This window comes from Syngnathus leptorhynchus, chromosome 15, assembly GCF_054491065.1.
Source record: "Syngnathus leptorhynchus isolate UIUO chromosome 15, UIUO_Slep, whole genome shotgun sequence".
NCBI lineage: Eukaryota > Metazoa > Chordata > Actinopteri > Syngnathiformes > Syngnathidae > Syngnathus > Syngnathus leptorhynchus.
In genome coordinates, this window is record NC_141209.1 from 9314979 (window position 1) to 9333069 (window position 18091).

The following is an 18091-nucleotide window of genomic DNA, read 5'->3' on the forward strand; positions in this document are numbered from 1 at the left end:
ATTTTTCTCCTCTTTTTTTATATATATAGAAAACAAGCAGTAAAAAGGAAAGCGTGTGAGCTTTTTGGTTTTTTTTTATTTCACTTTTTGTATATTGTATATGTATATATATTTTTTTACAATTTATATTCATCTGATTGGGAGAGAAAAGAAGTTTTTCTTTCAAGTCTGACCTCCTCAAAAGCAAAAACAAAAAAAATCTTCAAATTTCCATGAAGGTTCAAGAAATAAATAAAACTGATTTCAAAATAATCTACATGCCACGTGCGGTGAAACAACACTGGAGACGATTCTTGTGTGGAATTAATTTGAAGGTCCGTTTTGAGGCGGTACAATCACGGTGGCAACAATCAACAAGCTGTCAAGTGTTCAACCGTTAGATTCATTTACATGAGGGATTTCCGCCACCTATGCGACCAATCCGGTCGATGAAATGAGCGTGAAAGCAAATTGCATCCAACATACCATCATGTAGCTGGAACCCTGACACAGCATTTTCCTTTTTGATTAATAACGCCACTGCAGTCCAAAGCAAGGAACCTGAAATCATCCTAAAAAACTCTCCAAAAAAAGCACAGCTGCCCTCTTCTGGCTAAATAACAGTGACAATGAGGAATCATCATAATGACACTCAATTGTAAAGTTTGAATGCAGATCTGCTTATTGCTTTGTTTCTTATGATACAAGAAGAGAGGACGGTTTGAGTCAAATGATGCAAACACATCCCAGGAAATAGTCATAACCGCAACCCAAAGTGCATGGACGCAAGTTGCATGGGAGACCACATCTGAAAAGCCTTTTGAGCACTTATTCCAAATGATAAATTCCAATGATAATCAACCAAAAGAACCACGAGGAGCTGGACACCAAGGATGTACGGAATAATGCTCAACGGCTTACCATCGGGATCGCCATCTTCCTCCAATCTGAGCCTTGATAATGCTCACTCTGGCGCTCCCTGTTGACAGAAACTAATAGTGCACCTCTGAAACATGAGTGATTCTAAAACAGCAAGTTTGTCTGAGCCTCCGTCTTGATTTGCCTTCCCTTATGAGCTCGAGCATGTCCCCTCTCCTATTGGAACGTAAAGAAGGTGACGACACAAAGGTCACTTGCGCAATCTCTCAAGTGGCAAGCATAACGCGGACGATGATGAAACGGAGATGAAGCGGTGCAAAAGTGAGATGACGTGAATTGAATCTTCTTTGGTTGAAGCGACACACCTTCAGTGTACAATCGAGATGAAAGAGGAGGAATGACGTGTTGGACTAAAGTGCACAAAGCATCGCGTGTCTCGGATCGTTCGGTACGTCTCCTGATCACTTTTTACAAGTGTCTATGCCCTCATCCTTCCCCATGGGGCAAACGGATAATCCCACCATGTCCAATAAATAATAAAAGAACGCTAAAGTGTCATTTAGTCCATCAGTAGACATTTCTTGAAGCCTTGTGGCGGGAATACATTTTTCACAAGGCAGTTTTTGGTCGTGTACCTTCCGCCAAGCGCCTACCACAGCGCCGCCACAATGCTCTTGCTTGGTCTATCCATTGAGGTTAGCCGCCTGCTCTTTCTCTGCCTTCTCCTTGGCCTTCTCCTTCTCCATCAGCTTCTCCTCCTTCTGCAGCATCACCATGATGTCAGCCACCTGCGTGGTAGAGATGTCGATGTCCTCCTTGTCGATCAGCTCCACCACCTGCCGGCAAACGCGTGACCATATTGTACGTGACGCAATTTAAGAAAAATGACTTTTCCTGGCTTACCGCACTTGAGTGGAGCAAATGCATTATACAAAGTGACCTTCTCTATCTTACCTCTGTGCCATAACAACATGGCCGCTCTGGCAAGAGTAAAAGCGCATTGGCAAATTTACACTCGAACGTAGCCAATTTGAAACTCCAGCGCCTTTCACTCTGGCCGGGGTCTCTTTTTGCATTTTATTGTGGTCAGTCACGCACTTCCCAAATAAATCATGAAATCACAAATAACCACCTTGATGACGTCGTCGATGTCGATCTTGCCGTCCTTGTTGTCATCGAGCGCATCTGCGATGCTCTGGAGCTTGTGTTCAGGAATGTTCTGGATCTGCCGCATGATGCCAATGAGCTCGTCGATGCTAATCAGGTTCTCCCTGAAGGTGTAGAAGAGACTGGATACAGGAAGGTGCGTTACCGGCTTTGGCGGGGGTGTAAAAGGCGGTGGAGATTTAGAGCTAGTTCTTGAGTACACTCATTTGGGGGGAGGGGGGGCTGCATGCTGCATTCCAGCTCCTCCCGTCCCATGATTAAACCAATCAAAGGTTTCCAAGCAAGCTTCTCCAAGCTTGCGCTTGCCACAAAATTAATTTCATGCCAGAAAACAAAAAATCATTACGGGTGCTTCTCTCTCCGAGAAGCGAATGGAAGGCTTGATGGCGAGCAAGTAAAATGTGGAAGCGTCTCCAGCACAATCACAGCAGACAACCACAATGCCGCGTTAGCAATGGTGGAAGCATAAATCAGCCAAACAAACTCAATTGATTGCAGCTCATCTTACCTTGGAGCGTCACTATACTTAGTCAAGAATAAGCTGGAAATGTTTGCAGTCAATTAGGGAGCATCAAATGATTGTTGTTGGGGTTGTTTTTTTTGGGGGGGGGGGGGGGGGGGGGGTATTTATGATGGCAAAAATTTATCTGAGGCACCGATCTCCACCAGGATTTTACCATTCAATCGAAGAGGATGATGATGATGGGGTGAGAACATTGCTCTCTTACCCAACAGGAGGCGTAGTTCCGCCGCCCATCTGTCCGTCCAGGATGACCTTGTCCTTCTCCAGCTCTCCGATGATCTTGTCAATGCGTCCGATCATGCGGTTGACCCTCTTGGACAGCCGCTGGCTGGCCTTGGACTCGCACACTGCCTTCTCCTGGCCAGTCTTGGAGAGCTCCTTCTTGATCTCCTCCAGGTCCTGCGTGACAGCACACAACGGCAGGGCGGTGCTCTTCAAAGTGTGCCACCAGTGGAACCCGTCCTTACAACTCCCCGTTTGCTCTGTGCAGGCCCGAGTGATAAAATGAGTACTTTGGCGCAATCCAATGGCATCTCAATGTTGTTGGGTCTAATTCTTTGGAAATCGTTTTTCATCTGCAATTGTGTTGTTGTTTGGGGCCGCCCTTAAACGCACCAACAGGAACATCAAAATGTTTCCACTTATGATGCCATCATCTGACTTTGCCCTTACAATTTGCCTGCCTTCCCTAAAATTTCTGAGGCAAGAAAATCCATTTAAGGGTGAGTGATGGCACCTCGCTGTACTCCTGCACGTCGTCCTTGAGTTCTTCCAGCTCTTCCTTTTCCAGGGTCAGCAGCTTCTTCTGCTCCTTCAGCTTGGAGCAGGCGTCGCTGATCAAGTCAATCTCCTCTTTGGTGATCTCCTCGCCCTTCAAAGACGAGGACAGATGGAAATGAAACAACAAAATGAAGCCCAAATGTCCATGCACACAAGACAAGCAGGAAAACACAGGAACTTTCACAAGACGTGGGCAGAAACTTTTGTATGAACACAGGGTCATTTGGGAAGGGGAGCTAGCGTTAGCTAGCACTCAAGCTAACCTGGTAGCGCAGGAATGTCCACTGTTCAAACTGTGCATAGGTACACACGTGAAGAAGAACAGAGGAAATTAAAGCAGCATAAAAAAGCCTGAGGTTGCGTCAGTAAAGGAAAAAAAACAACTGTGTTGCAAACGCTCGAAGGAGCCATTGTTTACATGGATACGTGTGCAATTGCTCCCAAACAAAGTTTTACCTTAACTCCTTCAACAACAGGCGCCGTGTCCCTGAGCGTGTCAACCTGTGAAGCCGTCTGCCTGCTTCGTTCAGCCTCCAGCTCCTCGCCGTTCTGTCATGTTAGTATTCAAGAATGGATCTCGTCAGACTTTTGGAGGATGTTTTGGTGTTTTGAACCCGTAGCGGGAAGTAACGGAGCACAAATACTTTTGTCACTGTGCTTAAGTCACAGTTGCCAGGATGATTTGTACCAGTTGACAAAACGTCAGCTTCTGACATTTAAGTTTTAAGCTAATGTGTAAACAAAGGCAGCTGGGGGCTTGTATCTAGTAAATGATGGCGTTACCTTGGCAGCCTTCTCCGCGGCGTCAGCCAGTCTCTCCAGCTCCCTTTCCTTGTTGTCCTGGCGAATGGCCGCCTCCTCCTGCAGCGTAGTCTCCACTTTGGTCTTGTTGTCCACTTTGGACAGCTCCATCTCGGCCGCCATCAACTGCGCCTCCTTCGTCTGCGGAAGACGGAAGGCGGCGAGTGACAGTGTGGGACGAGCACTAGCCAGGCGGACGTACCACCATCTCGGGGAGCGTCTGCAGGGTGGTCTTGAGCTGGTCGGCTGGGGACAGCGTGTCGGGGAGGTACATGGCCCGAGACAGCAGCAGCAGGGAGGTGGGGATCTGCTGCTTCAGATGAAGTTCCAGCCACTGCAAGAGGGATCGTGGGAAAAATAAGATGACGGGTCGACTAAAACATTGCAAAACCTTCCGATTGCTCTGGAATCGTTTATGGATGATCGATTCTAAAAACATCAACTAGTGACGGGTCGGGTGTAATGCACCTCCCTCAAAACGGAGCAAGCATACATCACATAAAAGTGGGGCACCTGGCTGAGCTGCTCTCGCAGTCGCTCCTCTGTGACGCCCAGCGATCTCATGCCTCGAACCCGACAGGCAGCTTGCACCTCATTCACATTGAGGCTCTCCACGCCCTCTTCGGCGATCAGCTGCAAGAAGACAAAGCAGTCTGCCCCGTTGAGTATGACTGTAATGTTGTAATTTTCATATTGCGCTTTTTACCAATATTTCAAATTCCTATCAATGATTTTTTTGTCACAGCGTGTGTAAAAATGTTTTATTTTAGGAAGATGACTAACTTAAAAAATAATAATAAATTGCCTTGTCTACAAATGATCTGTGCGTGGGGAAAAAGTCAAGGGCACAAATCTTGGCCCGCCCATTTACGAAAGCAGCTAAGGTCACCTTATCGTCGGCGCGAATGTTCCTCAGCTTCATGATGAGCTGGAAGCGCAGGAAGTTGTTGGTGCCAATGGACTGGAGCTCCAGCAGGCGGCACAGCGCCACCAGCTGGGGCCGAGTCAGGTTGTCCAGCGTCAGCTCGTCTTCAAACAGTTTGGAGAAACGCAAGATCTGCTCGTTGCTGGGACGCTCGCCCGAGTTTCGGATCTAGGAGCATGTGAGGACTTTTATGTTGGATTTTTATTTCTGTGCAGATTTCAGCTGCGGGTGTTTTTCAAATGAACATGAGGTTAGGGTGGCATATTCAGCACACGTCGCTCACGAACCTTCTGGAAAAATGTGGAGAACTCTTCAGCGACGTCACCTTCGGCCGCCTTGTTACGCAAAGCGATCTCCTCAATGGTGTCTTGCAAGAACTTGGCCATCTCCAGCTTGACCCGCAGCTCCTTTTTCAACCTCTCCTCCTGCAAGTATATGAAATTGTTGCTCACAGAGGATAGAGAATATTCACCGTCAGTGCTTTTAAATTGCCTGTCTACATGTGTTGTGCAACCGTTTGTGTTAATACACTGCTTCCTGCAACGCTGATGCACCGATCACGGGTATCGGCCGCTGTGTTTGTTACCTTCTTGGACTGCGTCTCAAAAGTGGACGGCAGCATGTTGGGGAAGAGTTTGAGGGCGACGGGCAGCAGGAACTCCATGAAGGGGACAATGATGAACACCAGGAAGGGAAGCAGTCGGAAGACGTCCGCGCAGGTCCGGAGGAACTGCGGGGGAGGGCATACGTTTGAAAACAGGGCGTTCACACCAGATGAAGGGCTTCGGGTGGTTCCCAGTGAAAAGGCCTTTCGTGAGCGGGGCCTTTGACATGTATAGCATCACATTAAAGCGTGGCGGCGCGGGGGGTTGCTCGATGGTTGGGCATTGAAGACTTGAGAATGAATAATACGAAAAGAAGATTACCATGGCAAAAGTTAAGTCCGGGCTAGATCAATGGACTGTGGATGGGGGTGGGACATGCCTGCTCAGAGGGAGTTCAGCTGCATGTGAAAAGGCCCAAAAGGGGGAAATGTGTGTGCGTGTTGGGGGCATCGTCAGCACCGACTACCAGCAAATGACGTAGCACTTTCTCCCACTTCAAGTCCTCACCTGTCTCCTCTCCCGGCGGGACAGGCCATGTCCGTTGAGCACCTGCCACAGCATTCGTCCGGCGATGCCCGTGTCCACAAAGAGCAGCCTGAAGCCGTGGTAGTAATGTTTGATTTCGTCCAGCACCCGCTGTCGCAGCGTCCGTCTGACAGGTTCGGCGTCCAGAGCCGGACTGTACACCGGCCCACCTTCCTCCAGCTTCTTCTTGTCCTTAAGGGAGCGCAGGGACTTCTCCACCTTGGAGTCGTCCCGCCTGGCCGGAGAGGCGTGGAGCCAGCGGACGGCGGGAACGTCCCTCCGCCACGCTTGCGTCTCGCCAGAAAGTGCTGGGTACGGCCAACGGGGAGCCCGGAGGGCCGAGGTGCATAAGAAGCGCCGTGAGTCCGAGCTCCAGGGGGGGCCATCGGACGAGAGGACCGAGGGGTCCAACTGATAGAGCTGGGTTGTGCTGACAAGTCGGAACCCACCCAGTCTGCGAAGGCAAAAGCAACGCTATCAAATTCAACATGTGTTGCTGCACTGTTTGTGTTCACATATCTTTTGCTTAACATAGTGACATCAAAGTTCACCTCATGAATAAAATGTGCACTTTTCAGGCTCGATTTGACTGTCTCACCTGTGACTGGAGAGTCTTAACGCAGTGCAGTTGAAGCAGGAAGAATCTTTTATTTTCCCTGTGAAGCAGCAAAGACCGTATCTTTGATTGATTTGGAAGAGAAACAATCGCACAACATCCATAACATTGATAGAACTCCAAGCGCTCCAGGTGGACTATCGAGTTGAGATCGGTTACGTGCCAACGTCTACCGGTATTCAACATTGTTGATCCGACTCTTGCATTGGATGACATGAAAAGGTGTACCGAAAGAAGCAGGCCAATCAGTAACTATCTGTTGACATCCCAGAAGGCTCAGTGAGAGGCCCGCGGAAGCTTTTTGACCAATTGTGTGGGAACAGGTGGCCGGGTGGCACCCCCCTTGGCTGAACACACACACACAAACGCGTGCACGCACAATCACAAGCAGAGTGCACTGGAAGCACTGCACTCACACATGACACCGAGGGAAAGGACTAGAAATAATGAAAATAGTGTGGCGCTATCCGAGAGTGCTGGCTTGCTTTTAACCGACAATCGGCAGTTTGCTCGCATCGCCCGTAAACGCTATTTTGGGGTGAGCTGCTCAAGTGTTTGTTTCTATTTACAGACTGCACCAAGCAACAATGTGTCTTTTACTTGACATGCTTCATAAATGGAGGACCGAAACAGAGCACCAAGCAGCACTAAGAAAAGGACGTTAAAGAATAAAAGCCAAACAAGATGCAAATGTTTTCAGCTTCAATATTCTTTTTTTCCCCAAAACATTCCAATTTCTCACGTGGACATTGGAGAAAATGAATTGCACATCATTAATCAGAAGTCTGCGGTTACTTGTAAATTTCGCATCATTTTTAACATTGAAAGTCATGACATGAACAAAAATATATGACAGGATTTGGGCGAAGTCGAAGGAGCTGCCATGGCAACCGGTATCCCCCAATCCAATGCGAGCTGGTGAGCCGCTGTCCTCACACGACCTTTTTCCATTTCATTTCCTAGACAGTTATGACGGCGACCTTTACCAAAGATTTTACGGCAACAGTGAGTCATCCGCCACTTCACAGCCCTAAACGGAAAACTACCACGAATGCTAATCCAAACGAGCTAGTTAGCTACGTCAAGCCCCCCATACATACATTCATACTCGGGGGCTTAACAAATTCATCACAACAATAAATGACGCCTTACCTTTGGCTTTCCGTAGATCGCCGTTTAACGACCTGGAGGTAGTCATTAAGGGTGCCCTGGACCTCGTAAACAGGATTAACGCCATGTGGAAGCTTTGCTCGGTGTCGGTCCCGCGGCTACCTTGGATTTTTTTTTTTTTATTACCTGGTGCGCCGGCAGGCTAGCGAGCTAAAGCTAAATGTTTGTCGTAACGACGGAAAGAAGGTTCCCAGAGTTACAGACGAGAAACATAGAATAAAAAAAACGTCGCTTAAATAACTGCAAAACATCAGGGAATCCGGCTACGTGTTTCATGCCCTTCCCGTCTCTCTCGCTCAAGGAGGCCTCGAGTGACAGCAAAACGAGGGCAAGGCTTCCTCTGACGTCATTCGACCGTCCGTAAGCCCGGGAACCGCCAACCGGAAATTCGCTGTAATAATAATAATAATAATAATAATAATAAAATTAATAATAATAATAATAATAATTGTAATAATAATGATAATAATAGTGTTAAAAAGAGAGACAGTTCTCACTATATTTATAAATATGAATGTACCAAAATATCGTCGTTATTTGGCCATTACTTCTATAGCTATTAAAGTTCGAGTATATTTGTCTGTTTTTAACCAAGGCGGAAACACGTCTGGGTTTGTGGTTAAATAAAATGAAATCATATTGACAAAAAAAATTTGATGTATTTTTGAATTCTAATGAAATAAACAATTATTGGCCTACAAAATATACGGACAAAGGATTGTTTCCTTTTTAAAATTGTTTTACTAGACTCATTTTAACTTCCTTTCCGCCGATGACGTTTGAGTGATACGATGACGTAACCGCCATCTGCAAGAGCGTGTCAGCACGACATAATAAAAAATAATAATTACTACATATGTGCGTGTACACAAAGAGCGTGGCATTTTGTTTATCTTCTTGCAACTTTTATACTTATACTATACTTTTTTAGACTTCGGTTTTGTTTTGTTTGAACTGAGGCGGAATACACATCTTTTGTGTGGTTTGTAAAAATAAAAGGTCATTGTCATTTTTTTATGGGGGGGGGTAATTTACTGATTTCGAGCTTACATGTATGTTCATTGTGTGTAATTCAAAAGATATTGTTCAACAATTTTTCCAGATGAATGGCTGATTTTTCTGTAGAACGTGATGTTTTGTTTTACGAAAAAATATACTTTAATTTGAAAGTCCCGTCCTTTCCGACCACGGTGCGTTGGTCTGTGGCGGGATCTGCCAACCGGAAAAAGAGCATAACGGAGAAGAACGTATTATCACTGTTTCTGTCCACAATAATCGTAATCTTTTCCTCACATGGGCAACTCATGTAGTCCTTGGGGGCATCTTCAGCACAAGGCGAACATGCAAAATCCTGAATATGAAGGCCTGGATTCAAAACCACATTCCCGAGAGTGTGGGGCAGATGTGCTGTGGATAAGGACCTCCCCGTAAAAGAAATAGACAAAAAAAGAAGTAAATAAATGCAAAAAAGCAAAGTAAATAAATGCAAATCTGCGAGTATGCGGGGTCCACTGTTTACAAAATCCATGACTGGGTTTACCCAGGACCACCAAAATGACTCCACCTATGAATTACGCAGCAGTGGGTGCCTCCAAATGTGAATGGTTTCCATAAAGTGTTTTTGCAGTTTAATAGAAATGAACAAAAATAAAGAATAAAAAACCAAAACATTCGTAAATGTATGTAATTTCTGTTTATTTAAGGGACCCGTCTGCTCGTGTGCTCCTCCGACCAATCACGAGTGAGCATTTTTCGCGCTGGTTGGCCTCACAGTTTGAGTTCCCCGCAAAAGCCTTTTCACTCCACTTGAATGAAATTCGTCGTTTGACGCCATGGAAAAAATCCTCTTTTCCGTCTAAGTGGCCGCCGGGACGTCCAGCCAGCGGGTAAACCCCCGACCGTTGCCGTTCGTCCTTAATGTCAAGGCCGAGTCGATAGAAGCCAACGCGGGGACTTTTTCTTCTGGGAAAGTGTACACTTGTCCCGGGGCCCAGCATCCATTTTAAGCGAGAGGCGGCTAGTTAGCCAATGCTAACTCTGGCTGCTACTTTTTAATGGGATTCAATAGGCTTTGCTTGTTAGCATTTTTTCGAAACGAGCTGTCATGGCGCCGACAAAGTGACTCTTGTGACCGAGTCGGAGCCGAACACACAATTCAGTCTCAGATGCAATTCGGTTGTAACTGTAGTGTTTCTCGCCATGGTGTTTTTGGCTTTTGTGCGGCGGCTTTGTCTACTTGCTGCTTAATGGCAGACGATCGCGAGTAATCTAAAGGGAATAAAACATGCCCGCTTGCCAATTACAGGTACTAGCTATTACATCTTAAAACATGTTCCAGTTTATGAGAACGACTAGTTTGTATTTTAGAAGTACGTCCGGACAGTGAGTAGCACGAAGTTGAAACAATCGCAAGGCGCACGCCAGACAAGATAAATCGATCCACGATGAAACATCGCTACTAAAAGGCACGCTATTGGACGTGTCAGCTGTTGTTGTTTCCGCGGCTTTTCCAGACGGCGAAGCGCTCATTGGGCATCGCTGCACGCGGTTCCTGCCCTCCTCCGTGCACAGACTGCAGCTAGCTGATAGCTTGTCCTTTCTCCAGGGGGACTGATATGCAAGGGAGCCAGGGATAGAGTCTTGCTCCCTACTTGGATTTATTTGTGCAAAGGAACTCTTGAGAAAGTGTGTTTTGATCAATTTGAGATTTGCACACGTTTGACTCTGTCCCACCTCTGCTGTTTTGTCAGAGTGGGTGAAAAGGACTTTTGGAATGGACAGCAAAGGAAGTTCCTTGCCTTTGATGGCAGAGCCGGCCAACCCCGTCAGTATGAAGCAGCCGCCAGAGTCGCGCGGCGACCCCTCCCTGCTCATGGAACGGGCCGCTGCGCAAACAGCCACCACCTTGCAGGACGGCGTACTCCCGAAGATGTCCGGCCACGCTCACGGCAACCACGGACATGAGCGACTCAAGGACCTCACGTCTCTGGTGCTCAACAGCGACCAGGACGCCATCCCCAAGATGTGCGCCGCTGAGCTGCCCGCCCTCAAGGGCGCCGAAGCTCTTCCTTCCAACGGAACCCATCAGCACGCACGTGGTCCTCACGGTGAACCGGGGCTGAAAGTGAGCGTACCGCAAGTGGTCAAGGCGCCACTCTTTGAGCCCTGTTTAGCCAGTGGGACTAGCTTGGCCGCCGCTGAGGGTGCTGCCTTGGCACCCGAGGAACGACAGGAAGTGAAGAAGCGGCGGCGGGGGAGACCTCAGAAACCAAAACATCAACCCAACCTCAGTTCCTCCGCCATATCCAAAGATGGTCTCGCTTCGGAGGCAGTGGAGGCGGTGAGTTTCCGCTTCTAGTCAACACGTTCAAGCTTGTATTTGTTGGGAACTTCAAGAAATTACACTGGACCCCAGCAGTCCAAACTCATGTTGAAGGGGAGTCAGAGCACACCTGCACTCATGTAGATTGCCTCTGATTCATTCAAAATTAGGTTCAGATGTTCTAATAGGCTTTTCCTGACATTTTTGTAGTCCCGAGCCACGATCCGCAGAGAGCTTCCGCAGCATCAGAAGGATCTCATTGTTCAAAGGTATCAGTCGGGAGAAGGGTACAAAAGAATTTCTAAGGCATTAAAGATCCCGTGGAACACAGTGAAGACGGTCATCGTCAAATGGAGAAAGTACGGCACGACCATGACGCTCCCAAGAACCGGACGCCCCTCCAAAATCGCTGAAAAGATAACAAGAAAACTGGTTAGGAGGGCCGCTGAGAGGCAGACGAAAATGGTGGAGGAGCTGCAAGACCTTCTGGCAAGTACTGGCGTGACAACAATATGCCGTCTTCTACATATGTCATGGCGGCGGGGTGGCCTAACAAAATCACTTGACCCAAACGCATGTGCTTAAATTGTGCTGCGGAACCAAGACTGAACTGTTTGGTTGTCGCTTCAAAAGGTACAAAAGAGAGCCATAGTGAAGCGTTGTGGTGGCTGTGTTGTTGAGGCTTGGAGATGTTGTTCTTCAGCTGTCGAGGCTTTAGTCAAGCTGGCGCGAATTCAGAACTCCACTTTGCGGTCAGTGAGCAGAAAATATTTTCTGCTGGAAAGCAAAAAGTCAGGAAAAGCCTACTAGAAAAGTTGAACATGAGGGTTCTCTTTAATTCATAAGTGGTCACAAGAAGCTCTTTGACATTTTTGTTAGTGAAGTGCAAAAGATGATTTCCTCTTAAAAGTGTGGACCCCCCCCCCTAATTTCTTTGTCTAGCCTGCAGTCGTCTCTGAGTCGCCGGCAAACGCGACAGAAGCGCTGCCTTTGCCGAACAGCTTCTCTGTTGGCGACGTGGTGTGGACCAAAGTGTCAGGCTACCCCTGGTGGCCCTGTCTCGTGACCACCGACCCTGAACTCAACCACTACATCAAACCTAAACCCAACGGTGATTCTTCGCTCAACTTTCCTACATTACAAGGACACTGAATATTCCCTCCAATCTGTCTTTTTTTCCTCTCTCTCCCTTAGCTAAAGGCAGGTCAGGCTTTCTTTACCATGTGCAGTATTTTGGAGATGCTCCTGAAAGGGGCTACATTTTCGAGAAGAATATGGTGCCCTTTGCTCGGGAGAGCCAGTTCCAGGAACTCAGCCTGCGCAGCAAGCAGCCGGTCTCGCGTGTCCTTCACAAAAAGGTACTTCAACCTCGCTGTATAGTGAGAAAAAAATAGGAAAGAATTCAAACAATTCGATTCTCAAGTGGAGGTACCTCATTTTTGTTCCTTTTGGTTGTGGTTGACGGCCGTTTGGCCCTGCAGACACTTCAATCGGTGCCCCGTAAAGTGCGCCCCCAGTGGAAGATGGGCGTCATCCAGGCCACCGAGGCGCTGGCCATGTCGCCTGACGAGCGCTTGGCCAACTTCATCTTTGCGTACGACGAGAACGGGCCTCACCTCAACGCCTGTATAATGGACAAGCTGAAACCCGAACCCGGCACCGAGGCGGAGGTCCGGCTCCTGATGGGCGTGGCCGCTGCCTCCAAGCGTGGACAGCGGCTGAACGGAGGCCATCTGAAGAGAAAGAAGAAAGATGCTGTAAGACACGCTTTGAAGTCATAACATGCTGTTGCCGACTGTTTCAAAACTTGCTTTCACTCCAAAGCAACCCCCGATGCCTCTCAAGAAGCCGCCAAGGCCTCGACAACCTCTAAAGGCGGACGGGAGGCGGAAAACATCAACAGGTCCTTCTGAGAAGATGACGTCGGCAGAAAATTCGGCTCCGGGTCAGTGGGGAAAGTGCCATCTGCCTTCCAAACAAATCCTCTATTGTTTATCATGCCGTTCATCTGTTGTGGTTTTAGCTAAGAGGCGGCTGAAGCAAACCTCCAAAACGACAACAGCGGTCGACGCAGTTGTGGAGCAGCAGCCCAAAAAGAGGCGAAAAAATGTCAGAAGATCCTGCATGCGTTGTGCGCGGATATGGGAAACGCAAGCTCACAACGTTCTTTATCAACAGGAGCAGGTCGACCAGAAGGCCAGTACAAGGAGGAGTTGGAAAACTGACAAAGAAGGCAAAGAAACCAAGAAAGTACGAAAAGAGCAGCAAGTCCCTCTTGCAGGTAGACCACAATCGAGCCATGGCATTAAGCAGCCCAACCACAAGACCAGTTTGTCAAAGTGTTCCCTTGCTCCACAAGACCAAGAAGCTGAGAAACCAAAGCGCAAAAGGAAGCAAGATGGCGAAAACCTCGGCGAGCCCACCAAGACCAAAAAGAGACGCACGTCCCTTTGTCCTGAACCTGAGGTCTGAGAGCTGTGTGGGGATTTTTTTTTTGGGGGGGAAGGCCCTGCCTTCATGTCTGAGGCTGACCTTACCTTGTGCGCAGGGTTCCGGAAGCGAAGGTTGTCCCGCTTCTCCGAGCGACAGCCTAGACGGCATGAAAAAGGGAGAACGCAAGAAAGAGTTTGTCTGCCAGGTTGGTATTTGGCTTGCTTGAACGTTCTGCGAGTGCACTTATCTCGGCGTTGTGGTGCAGGTGTGCGAGCTGGCTGGCGACGACCTGGTTCCTTGCGAAGGTCAGTGCTGCGGAATGTTCCACCTCGGCTGTCTCGGCGAAAGCTTTCAGCCGAACGACAAGCCGCTGTGCCGGCCGTGCAGCACGGGTGAGCAAGCGAGCGCGCCGTCCGTTTGCCGTCGCCTCGAATCTTTTAGCAGACTTTCCGTTTCTCCTACCAGGGGTTCACCCGTGCTTCTCATGCAAGCAGTCGGACGGGGATGTGCGGCGCTGCCACGTGGCGCATTGCGGCAAGTTCTACCATGAAGTGTGCGCCCGCCTCAGCCCACTCAGTGTCTTTGACAGCAAAGGTTTCCGCTGCCCGCTGCACACCTGCCTCACCTGCCACTACGGCTGCCGCACGCAGCACAGGTCCACCAAAGGTGAGGCGCTCGCCAGCGGACCCCAACTCGAGCTGCAAACGTGAGGCTCAGCTGAGGTGTTTGCAGGGCGCTTGATGCGGTGCCTGCGCTGCCCGGTGGCCTACCACGTGGGCGACCAGTGCCTGGCGGCGGGCAGTGAGATGATCACCAACACCGCCATTGTTTGCACCAACCATTTCAACGCCAAGAAGGGATATAGCCACCACAGTCACGTCAACGTCAGCTGGTGCTTCGTCTGCTCCAAAGGTGAAAATCATGCAGCATAATCCCAAAAACAACAATAGCTTTCAGTGTCATTCTTTGCAAATAATAAATATAATACTGTATGCCTGCATACTATTAGATTGTCTGTCTACGTGTGTTGTGCCACCATTTCTGTCCCGATATCAAATATGCTGGAAACACTGTGGCACCCATGCTATTAAGTAGCCACTCTATGGTGTTTCCCATTGTGCGTTAGCATTTAGCTAGCGAACTCAGGCCATGTGTTTCACAAGGCACCGACTTATGACCAAAAAAGAAAATCCCAATCAGACCCCCCCTCCACTTCCAAAAAAAAAAAAAAAAACATTATGCAACTCTCGCCTGATTTATAGTTCTTCCAAAACCAAGCAAGCCTGCTGCAATGCCTTGCAGGAGGTCAGCTGCTGTGCTGCGAGTCGTGTCCCGCCGCTTTCCACCCCGACTGCTTGAACATCGCCATGCCCGACGGCAGCTGGTTCTGCAACGATTGCCGCGCCGGCAAGAAGCCCAAATACCGAGACATCATCTGGGTCAAACTGGGAACTTACCGGTAAGCACTGCATGGCCATGGCGTTTTTCCATCGCCGCCTTTCTCACGTCGTTCGCCTTCAGTTGGTGGCCAGCGGAGATTCACCACCCACGCAACGTCCCCACCAACATCCAGCACCTTCGCCACCAAATCGGAGAGTTCCCGGTCTTCTTCTTTGGCTCCAAGGACTACTTTTGGACACACCAGGGCCGCGTTTTCCCCTACATGGAAGGTGACCGGGGAAGCAAGTACCAGAAAACCGGTATCGGAAAAGTCTTCAAGACGGGTAAAGGCTCACGTGGCAAGCATCCGCCCCAACGCAAAGAGCTGATTTGAAGCGTTACCCGCTTTGCTCTCTTCAGCACTGCTGGAGGCTGAATCTCGGTTTAAGGAAATGAAGATGAAGCGAGAGGCCAAGGAAGCGCAGGAGAAAAATCGAAAGCCGCCCCCGTACAAATTCATCAAGGTGGGTTAGAGAACAGAAATGGCCATTTTTGCATTTTCAGAAAGTGAAGGGGAAAATCATCTCAAATTGGAAGAGCTCCTTTCTCTTTCTTGCAGGTCAACAAGGCGGTGGGCAAGGTGCAGGTGTACGTGGCCGACGTGTCGGAGATCCCCAAGTGCAACTGCAAGCCCTCGGTGGAACGTCCATGCGGCTTTGAGTCGGAGTGCCTAAACCGCATGCTGCAATACGAGTGCCACCCGCAGGTGTGCCCCAGCGGCCAGCGCTGCTGCAACCAGGACTTCAGCAAGCGCCTCTACCCAGACACCAAGATCATTAAGACGCCCGGCAAGGGCTGGGGCCTGATGGCGCTGCGTGACGTCAAGAAGGTCCGTCGCCGCCCTGCAAACCAAACTTGTTGGCGGAAAACTAACACAAGCGGGTCATTTGCGACTTGCTCATGGCTCAAAACGGTTCCAATTTGTAGCTTTTCATCTGTTCACCCGCCAGGGCGAGTTCGTCAACGAGTACGTCGGAGAGTTGATCGACGAGGACGAATGCCGGGCCAGGATCAAAGACGCTCACGAGAACAATATCACCGACTTCTACATGCTCACCATTGACAAGGTGGGTGCGTGCTTTGCGAAAGCGTTGCTCCCCGACGTGTCGGCGGGCGCCGTGCGCTCAGCGGCTCCCCTCCCGCCGGGAGCCACACAAATGACGAGGTGTCGGCATGTTGGGAACGTTACACGAGAGCGGACTGTAACGTGACAGTCGTCAACACCACAAATGCGGCGGTGCGGCCCCATCGTCCGGCAACGTCTTTGCCTTTCCCACTCCCCCAGGACCGAATCATCGACGCCGGTCCCAAGGGCAACTTCTCCCGCTTCATGAACCACAGCTGCCAGCCCAACTGTGAGACGCAGAAGTGGACTGTCAATGGGGACACGCGCGTGGGACTGTTTGCCGTCTGCGACATCCCGGCGGGTAACCTTACACGTCACGTCGCCACAACGCCACAACAATTGACTACTTAACGACTCTTTTCAAAACACCAACAAGCCACTTTGGAGGCTCCAAACGTTCATGTGGCCTTTCCACAAATCTCAGATGCTTTGATGTTTGTTTTGCTGCGGTAGGCACTGAGCTGACGTTCAACTACAATTTGGACTGTCTGGGTAACGAAAAGACGGTGTGCCGCTGTGGCGCCCCCAACTGCAGCGGCTTCCTGGGAGATCGCCCCAAGGTAAAAAAAAAAATCAAATCAAAGCTGCAACAAGTACTAGCATATTTGATTGCCGTCGCCAGAATTCCAGCGGTCAGGTGGGCGATCCTAAAGCCAAAAGGCCCAAGCGCAAGTACCGGAAGCGACGGACAGAGGGCAAGAAGTCAGACGACGAGTGTTTCCGCTGCGGCGATGGAGGCCAGCTGGTCATCTGCGGCAAGAAGACCTGTACCAAAGCCTTCCACTTGTCCTGCCTCAACCTCTCCAAGAGGCCCTTTGGTCAGTGATTAAAAATCAAAACAAACAAAGATGGAACAAACTATATTTCTAGCCTTAAAACCTAAATTGTCAACTTCCTGTTTAACTTTGGGCATTGTACCTGAGACTTTTTTGTGTGCACCTCATGATCAACACATCCACCCAATCTTGTGCTCATCAGTCAAACTGGTTCCAGGAGCACAATTTTTTGCAACCTTCCAGGAGATGCTACAGAGTGAAGTAATGTTTCCCGTTTGCTGTCAGGTCGCTGGGACTGCCCGTGGCACCACTGCGACGTCTGCGGCAAGAACTCCCAAGCCTTCTGCCAACTGTGTCCCAACTCCTTCTGCAAGGCCCACCAGGAGGGAGCGCTGCGTGCCTGGCCTCCCACGGGCCAGCTGTGCTGCCTGGAGCACGACGAGCAGCAGGACATCGCCTTCGCTGCCGTTCCTGCCGTCGCCCGTCCCAATGGCCCAAGGAAAACCCCAGTCAAGAACACCAAGAGGAAAGCGGTCGAAGCTTAAAAAGTAGAAAGAAAACAAAAAGTTCAATCGTGGTCATCAGGGAACAAGCTCACCGATTGCGCTTTTTCAGGGTTTTCTTTTTCTTGCACTGAGCTATCCACTTCCTGGTCTGATTTGTTTTTGCCAAACTGCATTTTTTTTTTTTTTTTTTTTTGAAACATCAAGTCGAGGCTTTCATACTTGAGTCCCCTTCTTTCTATTTGTACTTTCTAATATATAGATAATACATAGTAAATATGTGCATATGACAAAGATGAGACTACCTTGTACTGTGCTTAGTCCAGTAGTGTCCTTCATATTTTTTGGGGGTAATAATACCCAACAGAGGGTGGTAATATTGATAGTGTTGGGGGAGAGGCGAGGTGGAGCTTCCCTGTGAATCTGTGACAAACACTACTGAGTCGTTAGAGCGCTCCAAGCACATTTTGTACTCTTCAGTTGGATCCTAACTTCTAGTTTTTAGTCTCTTGTTAAAAAAG

The 18091-nt window shown here is 49.1% G+C and overlaps 2 protein-coding genes across 5 annotated transcripts; one reads left to right on the forward strand and one right to left on the reverse strand.

Annotated features, from left to right (window-relative positions):
• Window positions 1-58: 58 nt before the first annotated feature.
• On the reverse strand, window positions 59-8338 carry letm1 (leucine zipper-EF-hand containing transmembrane protein 1). 2 transcript variants are annotated; one of them, XM_085932519.1, is made up of 14 exons: window positions 7953-8338; window positions 6783-6840; window positions 6167-6638; window positions 5641-5784; window positions 5342-5479; window positions 5019-5222; window positions 4643-4762; window positions 4332-4463; window positions 4112-4270; window positions 3785-3877; window positions 3285-3419; window positions 2754-2947; window positions 1991-2129; window positions 59-1694 (listed from the first exon to the last, which is right to left on the reverse strand). In XM_085932519.1, exons 1-14 carry the CDS (start codon window positions 8035-8037, stop codon window positions 1542-1544), a joined length of 2226 nt encoding a protein of 741 aa, XP_085788645.1. In that variant the 5' UTR covers window positions 8038-8338; the 3' UTR covers window positions 59-1541. The 2 variants fall into 2 exon arrangements, with proteins under 2 accessions (XP_085788645.1, XP_085788644.1); XM_085932518.1 differs by having other exon boundaries at window positions 1991-2147.
• Window positions 8339-9685: 1347 nt separating this feature from the next.
• On the forward strand, window positions 9686-17864 carry nsd2 (nuclear receptor binding SET domain protein 2). 3 transcript variants are annotated; one of them, XM_085931556.1, is made up of 23 exons: window positions 9686-9856; window positions 10721-11310; window positions 11503-11781; window positions 12235-12403; window positions 12487-12650; window positions 12774-13049; window positions 13117-13237; window positions 13316-13401; window positions 13471-13573; window positions 13652-13758; window positions 13841-13930; window positions 13991-14117; window positions 14191-14391; window positions 14458-14637; window positions 15028-15184; window positions 15247-15449; window positions 15526-15629; window positions 15725-15994; window positions 16116-16232; window positions 16451-16592; window positions 16745-16851; window positions 16914-17109; window positions 17353-17864. In XM_085931556.1, exons 2-23 carry the CDS (start codon window positions 10744-10746, stop codon window positions 17610-17612), a joined length of 4026 nt encoding a protein of 1341 aa, XP_085787682.1. In that variant the 5' UTR covers window positions 9686-9856; window positions 10721-10743; the 3' UTR covers window positions 17613-17864. The 3 variants fall into 3 exon arrangements, with proteins under 3 accessions (XP_085787682.1, XP_085787680.1, XP_085787681.1); XM_085931555.1 differs by lacking the exon at window positions 11503-11781 and having other exon boundaries at window positions 9687-9856; XM_085931554.1 differs by lacking the exon at window positions 11503-11781 and having other exon boundaries at window positions 13471-13758.
• Window positions 17865-18091: the final 227 nt, after the last annotated feature.

Excerpts from the sequence above, each read along its gene's own strand:
- letm1 (XM_085932518.1), bottom strand. The coding sequence starts at position 8,037 with ATGGCGTTAATCCTGTTTACGAGGTCCAGGGCACCCTTAATGACTACC. Across the intron at positions 5,223-5,341 it reads TCTCCACATTTTTCCAGAAG|ATCCGAAACTCGGGCGAGCG; the intron begins GTTCGTGAGCGA and ends ACATGCTCCTAG. Across the intron at positions 4,271-4,331 it reads AGACGCTCCCCGAGATGGTG|ACGAAGGAGGCGCAGTTGAT; the intron begins GTACGTCCGCCT and ends CGTCTTCCGCAG.
- nsd2 (XM_085931556.1), top strand. The coding sequence starts at position 10,744 with ATGGACAGCAAAGGAAGTTCCTTGCCTTTGATGGCAGAGCCGGCCAAC. Across the intron at positions 14,638-15,027 it reads GTGCTTCGTCTGCTCCAAAG|GAGGTCAGCTGCTGTGCTGC; the intron begins GTGAAAATCATG and ends AATGCCTTGCAG. Across the intron at positions 16,852-16,913 it reads TCCTGGGAGATCGCCCCAAG|AATTCCAGCGGTCAGGTGGG; the intron begins GTAAAAAAAAAA and ends TGCCGTCGCCAG.